The 11,894-nt window shown below is 45.9% G+C and overlaps 1 protein-coding gene across 1 annotated transcript; it reads left to right on the top strand.

Moving 5' to 3' along the window:
- The first annotated feature begins 4,468 nt into the window (after positions 1-4,468).
- On the top strand, positions 4,469-7,465 carry LOC119452807 (keratin-associated protein 19-2-like). The gene is made up of 2 exons (XM_037714745.2): positions 4,469-4,625; positions 7,200-7,465. The coding sequence occupies exons 1-2, from the start codon at positions 4,508-4,510 to the stop codon at positions 7,373-7,375; spliced, it is 294 nt and encodes a 97-aa protein (XP_037570673.1). The 5' UTR covers positions 4,469-4,507; the 3' UTR covers positions 7,376-7,465.
- Positions 7,466-11,894: the final 4,429 nt, after the last annotated feature.

The raw sequence follows: 11,894 nt of genomic DNA, 5'->3' as shown, positions 1-11,894 counted from the left end.
GGCAAGGAAGTTTTGAAAAGACCAATCAGCCGCTTTTGCTCTAGCTTGTTGGTCGCTTACGCCAATGCCAAGGATATGATAGGTCGTCAATCGCCTTGCTGGGACACTCTTACCACACAAGCCGCCGAAGCCCTCACATTGAAACTAGAAAATATGCTTGCTTGTCAAGCGAATAACTTCGTTCGAGTGTACTCCTCTGGCAGCTCAGCTGGCAAAACCAACTCGCTGACCACGGGCTGCTATGGTCGTTTAATAGTCAATATAAAACAAACAAAAGAAGCAACCACAAGAAATTGAGATAAAGAAAAGCAAGGAAGCGCGTTTGTTCTTTGCGTAAGCCATTCGCTAGTGTGCTGCTATACCAGGTCGTTTCTTGCAGACTTTTCTACCTTATACTATTCTATTCTTACCACCTGTTCTTATATGCTCGTCTGTTTTATTGCCATTGTTTCCACAGAACACCTTTTTTGTTCATAATCTTTTTCAAGACTAGTCATGTTTAGGTTAAGTACTGCGGCTTGTTGTCATGCGCCTTGTCTCTACAAGTATGTATCTGCGCTATTTCAAGGTGGATCGGCAGGATTTGAAATACTGGCGTTTCCTGTTACAATGATCGTTGGTTGGCTACGTCAAGTTTCGCATGACAGGGCTTGTCCTGCAAGAACGCGCCGCAAGAAATGTGCCTACGTGCATTTCGTGAGATCCAAGGATGATAATACTGATAACATGACAAAAATAACTGTACTTGCGATTCTTACAAGAAAAAGAATTGACAAAAATGCCTCACTGCAGAGCAAGAAAGGAAACGGCGATTCTGCAGAAATGAAAACTTTCAAGAAAAGACGAATTGCAGAAGTGTTAACTCTCGCAGTACACTTAAGTGCTGTAAAGATGTATATATTAGCCAAAATTGTTGAAGTGGCTACTGAGTTGTACCAAAATCGTCAGTTTAACTTTTACGTCTCGAGAGTAACCAGTACCATTTTTTAGAAGTGTTAAAACGCCTATATGATGATTGCGCGTTCATTTAAACTTGATTCTTCCACTTGATTTTTTAGGGCCTCGAGTCCTACGTCGCTGCTAGGCAGTTTGAAGTGTAAAAGAATGTAAAAGAAAAGGTACAAAGTTGGATCCCGGCTAGGCTTGCCTCTTCTCACGGGAGGCGATATCCAAAAAAAGCTGCCATATCTGGATTTAGGTGCAGGGTAAAGAAGGTCAGGTGGCCAAAAATTATCCGGAGTCCCTCCACTACAGCTTACCTCATATCACATTGTCGTTTTGGGACAGAAACTGCAGAATGTTTTTCGTTTAATTCGACAGTAAAACAGAATAGCATCCTCGTGCTCAGATGTTATATGGAAGGGAGAGAAAGGCCAACATTAGCACAAAAGGGACGCCGAGATGAGGTACAGCTCGGCGGCAATTATTGGTCCGTCCCAGTTTGCTGAAATGGTGACACGTAATGTAGACGTAGATTGATCTGTTTAGAATTCATGCTCTTTTACAATGACTCGGCGTTATTACGTGTATTTTCAGTTCCTTTATTTTTCAAGGTCTTCTTTTAGTGTGGCTTTTTGGATCGCTTATTTGTGCGCCTATTGCAGTTTAATTATATGTTAGTTAACTGATATTTAATAGGAAAATGTTACCTTATTGTGTATCTTTTTCAACATTTATTTTGTGTATATAAATTTCTCGTATACCAAATTTTCTGGCGCTGTCTTCACTGTCCTATTAAGTTTTATTGTTTGATACACATGTGGGCGACGCATGCGTATTCTTTATTTAAACTGTTGTTCCTCGTGTGCAGTGTAGCATAGTTTTACGCTCACCGCTGATGTATATTTTGCGTCACTTGCCTTCTTGTGTATCAAGTTGCTCCTACTTGTATTTCTATTTATTATTATTATTATTATTATTATTATTATTATTATTATTATTATTATTATTATTATTATTATTATTACTTGTTTTTGTACAATTGTGCGTCGACATTTCATGCACATCTCTTACGCAGTGCCTCATGTGGCCTGTAAGGCATTTTTTCAATAAATAAACAAGTAAATCTGGTGACATCCAATAAAGGAGGCGTTGAATGCCTTCTACTGCCCAATAAATTTTTGGCTGGCTGCTAAACCTTTGGTGAATGAAGTTGTGAACCACGCGAACATTTCTAAAGGGTCCTGCATTCAGCAGCCGGATAAAGCAAGAGGTGTTGTGGTCCTACCGCAGGGCACGTTAAAAATATTACCCCTGTGTCATAAAAGCTTAAGGCTCATGCAATTTACCCACCCAAACAAGAGAGCGATGCTGTCATTTTATTTTGTTTAAAACATCAGAAACCTTGAGCCGCTAATCAAAGCAGTAGGCTGAAAGATTAGTTTGAAAACCTGCTTTGCTGGCAAAATACACAACGTTGATAATGCGCTTAAGCTGAATGCGTCAAAAATATCTGGAAATGTCTCGTACAATGACCTACTCTGGCCCATTGAATGACGTATGAAAACTTCTTTATTGTGGAATGTATTCGGTAATGTTTCAAGGAGATCCCCACGGTTGCCTACATTTTGCATTTCGGCGAACTCAGTCCGTATTGTCACTCTGTGGTTTACGTAAAATTTCATGGTTAGAAAATGCGTACTTCGCAATTATTTAATGCCCAATGGCTTGTTTCAATTCAAACAAATCTTTGTTTCCTAAGAGAAAATGGGGGAGTGCGCTAGAAGTTACTTGGAAACAACTTGACAAAGCCCTGCCCCACTAGGGGCAGTTCAATGGTATTAAACTACATGGTACGAGAAAAAAAAATTCAGAGTTCTCACAGCAATGTAAATCTTCTCCTTATGGCTTTCCTTGTGATGTGGTCAGGCGATATCTGAACTTTAGATTTTGTTGGACGAAGTGTGAACAAAAAAAAAAGAAACAGAACTGCTACGTATACTCATAGCTGCTAGATTCCTTCATTAATTTTCGATTTGTATTAAAACATTTCTTCACAAATCTTTGACTTAACTGCAAGTAACATTAATTTCTATATTTGAAGAAAGTGAGCGTCTTATGTCGAGGAGAAGCTGATCTAACTTTCGAGTTGTCTAGACCTATATGGAAACAATTACACGCGAAGAAAAGTAGTCTTTTTTTTTCAATAACGCACACAATACAGGTCCCAATCACAGATGCTGAAAAACAGTAGGACGCAGATGGTAATACGTCGCGCTTCAGCATCCAGTTATTTAATACCCGGAACATTTATAAAAAATGTTCACGGGTGCGCTTTATTAGTTTAAAAGCAGTCCTTCGACACAGCTACGCCGAAACGGGAAGGCTTTCACCAACATTCAATGATTCTAGTGCAGTGGTGAATTTTTGTGGACGCTTTTGTCTTCCTTTTGTTGCCGCATACAGTCCCCTTCAGTCAGCGGGTACACTACATTTATCATAAATAAACCATTTTACCGCGTAAGCTGTTATGGGCTCATTCCAATAGCCGTTTCGGTTCGCGATGGTGTCCGCCGCCGCCGCTTCCATCGCCGCCGCTGGTGACCGTGACCGCTATCGCCTGAAATGCGAAAGAAAGTACCCGGTCTCTGCCGGGACTGAACCCAGGTCCGCTGCGTGGGAGTCGGATACTTTACCACTGAGCTACGCAAACGCTTGCTACCAGGCAGCGGAAAAATGCCGTATAAACGCGCCCTAGACAGGCGCGCACGCGCAGACGACCCGAGCCTCTGCCAGTATGGTGGCGCCATCTAGTTAAGGCGCCTGCAAACGCCGCGTGTGCAGGCGCAGACGAAGAGATGCGATTCAGATGAGGCGCGCCATCAACGCAATCCCGACGTGAGATGATGCGCCATGTGTTGTGGATACCTCTTCGGTACACGTTATGGCGTCGCCTCACAAGGTACGAACCGCTGCTGAATAAGCAAATCGCATAGCTATGTGCGCGGCTACAACCGGGCATCATCGGGCTCAGCAGACTGCTGCGCAGAGAGCATTACAAGTCGCAGATCGCCGTCGACGCCGGGCGGACAGTTCAGATCGTTCTCATCAAAACGAGGCGAAGAGACTTTGCTGCGAAGACCCTGTTGTGCGCGGTGCCGAAATTGGAGCTAATCTTCAGACGCTCCACCAGCTTACGCTGTGACTGTTCTGCGAGTGCCGCGCAGGCCTCTGACTTTTTTTGATAATCCCTTCACACAGACGTTTTCTCATATTCATGATTCAAAAGCGAGGCATTTTCTATCGCGGAACGTAAACAGGCTTTCAATTACGCGCTGTCTTGCGTATGCGCAAGCCCTTAAAAAACAAGTGAAAAGTTCATCCGTTCACACAATAGCTTCTGGCGACAAGCAATCGAACAATGTGTATATGAGCTGTTTTCTGTTGGGAAATATTACGTAGCTTTAAGCTTTCAAATGATAGATGGACGGTGATAAAATTTCGGTGTATAAAAGGCGGCGGTGTCTCCGAGTTTTCCACCACCTACCCCTAGCCGGAATCAGGAACCATGGCCCGCCTCCTTGTAGTCTGTGTGCTCGCCGCGTTAGCCTGCTGCGTGGCCTCATTCCAGCAGAGCGTAACGAGTGATGCCTTCAACGGGGGATTAGGAGGAAGTTATGGCTATGGTAAGACATACAAGTCGATTTCGGCGAAGAATTTGAAAACTCCTTCAGCTTAAAGATTGTGTAAACGGCTGCACATGCTTAGCATGTTATTTCCTGCTTCTTGCAATGTACACTCTTCTAGACCTTCGTGCTTGGTAGTTTTGATCATATTGGCCTTTCGCAGCCAGTTTTTCTTGTTTATGAGCCCCCCTGTTGCAACAAATATTGTAAGGAATTTTTTTTGTTTGCTTAAGCGCCTAAATGAGATTTCTCATCGCTCGATATATAGCCGCCTCGTGTTACATACATTTTGATTGAATGAGCACTGATTATAGCGGGAATTTATAATCATGTTCCATGCGAATATGCTCGGTATTCTGAGGCCGCTGGTGTTCCACAAACGATCTAGATATATAAAGAAAGAGAAATGTTGGCATGCATATGAGGTCTTCTGCATACTTTCTAACTGTATATTTTGGTAGTCCTTCAAATTATTGGATCGAAAAGTGCATCCAGATTGTCACCCACTAGTTATACAATTTTTAAATAAACCAGTGAGAAAATATTTATTTTTCGTTAAACTTTATCCGCCCTGCGCTTAAACATGCGCACAGCAAAGTATTTATGAAAGGTACTGTCCTTGATTGCGCTTGCACTTCTTAAATGTTTTGTAAGGCATTTAATTTTAGCCTTTTTCTATGCTTGGTTAGTGCATTGTAAGAGAAAATTATAGCGTATTTTTTTATGCGCCTAGTTGCGAAACGTTTATATTATTTTGACGGTGGGTGGGACTTTAGTTGCTGAGGTAAAGCACTCCTTTTAGTAGGAATTATGATCTCCAGCAATGCGAGTTCTATCTATCGTTATATGATGTCTAGTTTGGTAATTCGACTCACCGGCGAAAGAATACTACATTAGCGAAAAAATTGATCTTAGACCGTTTCCTGGCGCTAAAATCAAACGGCGCATTGAAAGATTTGCGGCGTTCAGTTCGACATTAACGCTTTCGCATTCACAACTCATAACAAGTTTTTAGATGTCCTCAGATGTTTTAATAGCATTTTTCACGAATGTGACTATAACGCCGGTTTTTATAAGGTCGAACAGATTTAAAAAACAGTGACACATACCGTTGTTCTGCCTTTCCAGGTACATTTACGGAAAAGGCATGTAAATAAAATTGCGAAATTCAATCACACAGTAGTAGAGTTACGTAGCTTAGCAGAAATAGTAACGGAGCCCAATGCAATTTCGAGAAACTCAGCGTAAAATCGGGCAACAAAATTCACTGGCATTCTCGCTGACATAGTTTCCCCGGAACTTGGACTCAGTGGTTCAGAATGATCGTAGGTGGAAGAACAATGTATTTTTAGCAGATTTTGAGGACGGATATTCTGAAAGTGGTGCTAGTGATAAGATTTCTTGTAGGCATTCGTGGCCTTTACGGCTGTCCGGTTTCAAATCTGCTTTGCAAAAAAATCTTTGCAGTGCATAATTAAAAAGTTAGTGAATGTTTTTTATTCAACCGCATGGACATTGCGATTTGTCCCACATTGTAACGCTACTCTGAAGATGTTCCGGTAAACCATCTGAATGGCCCGAATTGCAGCATTTGCTCCATGAAGTTGCAAAAGAATTAAATTAAGAAAAAAAAGCAAAATGCAAGAACATGCACAGTACGTTAACAGTGCCAAAATAGATATGGTAGGTTTTTTTTTTTTTTTGCTTGATGGTACGAGGATCATGTTACATACACTTATTTGAAGGCATGCTAAGTTTAGGCGCCCGAAAGGCAGGCTGTCAGCATAAATTCAAACATGAACTCGAATGTGACTTAAATGCGTCAATTGCCTACGCCATTTCACTTGCATTTGTAGTATAGGGGGAAATGCAGCACGCTGATATACCAGCGACTGAGTACTTGCACGTCGAACATCTATCTAATTGTGCATGGCAGGTTTTGTAGTCAGTTCTGTTTCTGTTCGCATCTCAATTTATGCTGAAGGCACCTATTGAACAACGAAGGTGTATTGAACGGTATGTGGACATATAAAAGGCGTTTCCCCGCGTTTGTTTATTTATTTACATGTGTGCCAGCATCGTGAGCCTATAGCGGAATTGTCTTTCTTAAAATCAATATTTAGTAGAAGTAAATGTTTCCATGAGAAATTGCAGAATTTAGAGAATTGCTATCACCTAAACCTCGGGTGGTCTTTATGTAACAGTTCTTTTTCTTTTTCGACTTATTACAGTGTTCGACAGTAGCTCGAATTAAGAGGCTCTCCCGCTATACTTGCGATTGGGCACTTGGTGGAACGGATAATGACCGCGGCACAAATCAGAAGTATATTACGTACCAACTTGCGCAGCTTTCGGTGCTGATACATGACAATACTTGAAGTTCCTTAATCTTCTCGGCTATGCCCATTTCCAGGAAACAGATGGTGGTCACCACTATTCCCTTTTATTCTGTGTCGTTCGGCGTCAGGCGAAACATATAATGGCAATTATCGTATTCAGCAGTACGAGTGTAATTGCCGCATTTTATTTGGGCTTTAAACAACTAGAAGAAACTTTTTATGCGACTATTTACAGGCGGTGCTGGCAGCTCTGGATATGGCCTGGGTTGGGGAAGTCCCAGCTACGGTGGTTACGGCTCCTATGGTGGTTACGGCTACCCTGGTTCCGGCTCCTATGGCGGTTATGGCTACCCTGGAGTGGGCTATGGCGGCTGGGGAAATCAGCAACAGCAGCAGCAGGTTTGGTTGTAAATAACATGCCGAAAAAGAAGACACACGTTGGCATGAAACTGACTGTTTTATAATAAAGAAGCAGCAACAATGTACTCAGAAAATCAAAAACATTGTTTTCCGTTCTTGGTACCTGTCATTCATTCCGGCCAGTGGGAGACAGACAAGGATGTGTTGTACGCACAATACAATGAAGAACGCCACAAGTAAAACACAATACAAAATAACATAAAACGAACAATACTGCCCAGGCGTTAGCTGTAGTAAGCTAATACAGACGGCCGTGGCACAGGATGGCTCTGGTCATCAGATGGATCCTGTAACACGTGCCAGTGCCTTACAAATGGTGGCGCCGTCGAACAGGGCAGTGTCAGCTTCGTGGCTGGGCCTATGGTTGGGGTTTGATGAGTGGCGACGGGTCGAAGCTTGCGCTCGGATCCGTGGCACAAGACAGAGCTGGAACTGCCAGTGAGAAACTGGCCTAGGTGCTACGAGCCACTTTCGCAGTAGCGATGGCAGGTCGTGGCGGTCTCCAGAGCCCCAGCTGTAGACGCGCCAGTTCTCGGCGAAAGCTGGATAAAGCATTCCCTTGCTACGACGTCACATTCTTTCTTTTTCTTTCTTCTTCTTTTTCCGGTCTCGCAACGTGCCTGCTTTTTCTACTTTTACTTTTTCACTTTTGCGTACCTAGCAAAAAACTTCATTCACTTGCCTTTGCAGCATCTAACTGTATTTCCACAAAGAACGCGGACGCCAGACAGTCTCCTTCGTTTCACAAGAAAAAGTTATTTCCTTTTGAGCCATGCTAACCAATGAGACGATAGCATGCAAATGTACTTGCAGTAGCGCTAGTCTACAGAACTGCGTGGACATAAATGTAGTGTCCCCAAAAAGGTCGAAAAAGTCAGTTAATGCACCAGGCTAATAACCTTTTGCCATCAAGTTATTTGGCAGTAGCATTTACAATGTCATTAAATCGCGATCAGATTTTCTGCTTGAGAAGTAAAGTTAGTTTGAGATGGCAACTTTCTAGAAACTGTTTCGAGATAACCAGATCATGCACCGCCTCATTATCATATGTAAGAGGCCGCCTGCGGCGCGAAAAGGAAGTTCGAGTGAGGCTCCGGCGAAGTTCGAGTGAGGCTCCTGGACTGGCTGCAGTATCTCATGGCGGCACCGGGCACCCCAGAGGTCACTGACGCAAAGTGTCAGTGCCCTCTTCCTGGATAACTTGTCGTATGACTGGGGCCAGATGTGCCTGTGCTGGCTCGGGCGTGCTCGATAAAATAGAGAGTTGTCTGGCGACCTCCTCACGCACGAACTGCTTGATCTCAATCAACAGTGCATTCTGGTCACCCATAGTCAAGGCCGCGATCAAGTCGTTCTGTTCCAGGGGGTGTCGAGTTTGGGCGCATTGCTTGCGCAATTCGTCAAGACTCTGGCACAAGCTGACAACATCTGCGACGCTTTGTGGGTCTTTGGCCAATAACATTGAAATGCGTCATCGGCTATTCCTTTCAGGACTTGCTTGATCTTATTCGACTCGTGCATCGGCGGGTTGATACACTTTCACAAGTCGACAACGTCTTCAATATAACTGGTGACGTTTTCACCGGTTTGTTTAGCGCGTTCACGTAGTCGCTGTTCTGCGCAGAGCTTGCGTACCGCGGGGCGGCCGAAGATTTCCGAAAAAGTGGTCTTGAACGAGGCCCAGCTATGAATCTCCGCTTCGTGATTGCGGAACCAGAGACTGGCGACGCCGGTCAAGTAAAATATGACATTGGTCAGCCAAGTCCGATAGTCCCATTTGTTGACTGCGCTCACCCTCTAGTAAGTTGGCAACCAGTCCTCGACGTCTTGGTCGTCAGTCCCGCTGAATATCGGGGGGTGACGCTGAGGCAGCCCGCCGGGACAGACAGTGGGTTGAGTCTGAGAGGGGCCTTGGGTGGTGGTTTCTGCCGCCATCGCTGGCGCTGGAGGCTGTGTACGGCTTCGTAGTTGCCAGTTGGGAGACTAGGAGACTACCCAGAACCTCCACCAAACTGTAAGGTGGTACATTTACAAGCAGGGGCTACGTAATAACAGCCTTGGCCCAAGAGCGGAGGAAGGGGATGAAGCCAGGCCTATGCTGTACCCCGGCATGCCCTCGAGGAGCAGCGGATCCGAAGGTGCAGCAGGAGAGACCTGCAGGAGAGATCAGGAAGGGGACGGGGGTCAACCGCTGGCGACGCTCAGATCCGGGTGGGGCGCGGTTAGGGGCCGCTGCAACGTGTGAGTGGCCTATTCGAGGCTGTTACAGCTTTTTTGATAGTTACAGTGGCCTCCTCGCCCCCCTCGTTGCCCTAGACGCCAACGGCAAGAGGGGAGCAACTGCAGCGAATGCGTTAAGCCACTCGAAATGAGGGCGCAAATCTTTTCCGCCAGCAGGTTGACGACAAGACCGGCGATCTCTGGTTGTTGGAGAGACAGGAGTGCCCGTAGTAATTCGCAGAGGATCATAACCGTAGAATCTGGGGGGTCCTGCGCCCGCAGGTACGCAACCAGATGCAGGCCAGCCAGCTCAACAGCGGTGGAGCTTGTTGCGAAGGCGGGCAGCGCCGACGCGGTGGCGTCGATGTACACCAGCTGGTTTTGGGGGACAGCAGGGGAGAGATAGCCCACGCAAACGGCGCCTGTCCTCGTCAGGTCTGCCCGTCTTGCACCGTTTTCAACTCCCTGCCTTGCATCGTTTCACCCACAAGAGAGCCGATGGACCGCGCCGAAGGAAGTGTGCACCCGTACAGAAAATGACTTTGATGAGATTCGAAGTGCGGATGGAAGGTGACGTGTGCGTAGATGTGCAGATGCCGATACAGATGCAGGATAGGGACTTACGGTTCGTGAGGCCCTCCAGCATAGCATACACCTCCAATCACTCATGGTACGGGAAAGTGGTGGGATGGCTGGCGTGGGCGAATGGCCGACAACTTCGTACAAGCGACACAGGTCATCCATGGGCAGGTGAGGTCAGCTTCTCAGCCTTGAGGGCAGAGTCGTACAACCAGGGGCGCAATGTAGCCTGTCGACGTGATGAAGGCCACACTGTAGCAGCCGCAGGGACAGGGGCGAAGTCTTATCCTCGGCTAGGGTGGCAGGGAAGTGTGAGGTGCCCGGCATCCAATGAATCATCCTGACGGCATTTCGGTGCTGTAGAACACACAAACAAACACCCCCGCGGCACACACGTACACACATCCACTCCGCAGAAGACAGGAGTGCCACCTATGAAAATCGCTGTATGAGTAGATGCAGAGCACGAATGGCAAAGGACGAGGTGGCAGGTGCCAAAGTTTGATGCTGTCGGGCTGCGGGCCCGAGCTCTTGGACTTCGACCAGACCGACGTGGGCCTGCCCTCGCCACTGTGGCTCTTTGCAGAGTTCCAGTAGCGAGGCTGACGCTGTCAGACTTCGGGTCTGAGCTCAAGGACACAGGCCGGAATAACGTGGACATGCCCTCGATCACTGCAGTAGCTGTTCACGGCGTTTCATTTCCGGTTTTTTGATCCTGGCGTTTGCCTGATGCTCTCCCACAGGCCTGTGGCGCGGTCTTACCAGGGGCCTTGCACGGGGGCGTAAACGAGGTCTGAATAGGCATAGCTAGCGGACCTTCCGGGATGCCAAAATCGAATGCCTCATTAGAAGACTCGACCTTTTCGGAGGCATCGGAGAACATAGAACGTCCCACTCATCAACGACCTCTCATTCTTGCGTTCGTCGCCCCAGCCATAATACTGCTTCCGCCGACCGCCACTTGTACTACCCGTGAACGATTCAGTTAAGAATCTCGTTCTGATTCTGCGCACAGTTCTAACTTTTGTGAATGATAGTGTGTATCTGTAATTCTTTAGATAGTTTACGTTCGCTTGTCGAATATAACATGTTTGGTTCAATCAATGGCTTCGTTTTCTTTAATATTAAGGCGCGGCATGAACTGCCCAAAAAACACTAAGAATGCTTCCAACAGCCACGACGTCAGTCGGCAATCACGCTGAACACAAGCCAGCACCGCTTCCGCAGGAAAAGAAGACTCCCGACGCTCACCGCAGACAAAAGAGGGCAAAGGCCGAAAGAGCGCTGCGCGGGAACGATAAATGGATGTTTCATGAGGCACTATATTCGTTTGAGCAGCAGCAAATATTTTAGAAACACTGTTAACCAAAAGCAGAAGAGAACCGAGGTGTCGTTAGAAAAAGTAGTGCATTATAAAAATTGCCAATTCGAAATTTCTGCTATTTAAGCGTCAGTGCATATCGACTGGACTTCGATGAACATTTTTTAATAGCGGGGCTGTTTAAGGCCGAGGTCAATCCCTGCGGAGCTATGGTGTTCACAGTTTCGAGAGAAGTGGAGAGAGCGTGTTATGAGGAGAAGAGGTGTAGATAAAGAAGCAGTGACAGACAGAGAGCGAGAGAAATAAAGGAAACAAAATAAACTTTCTTGGCGAGGCAGGATTTGAGCGCGAGTACGAACGGTCCGAAGGCGAGCGTCATAACCACTAGGC

This window comes from Dermacentor silvarum, chromosome 5, assembly GCF_013339745.2.
Source record: "Dermacentor silvarum isolate Dsil-2018 chromosome 5, BIME_Dsil_1.4, whole genome shotgun sequence".
Taxonomy (NCBI): domain Eukaryota; kingdom Metazoa; phylum Arthropoda; class Arachnida; order Ixodida; family Ixodidae; genus Dermacentor; species Dermacentor silvarum.
Note: the sequence above shows the minus strand (reverse complement) of the source record. Positions and strands in the feature narration are given on the sequence as shown.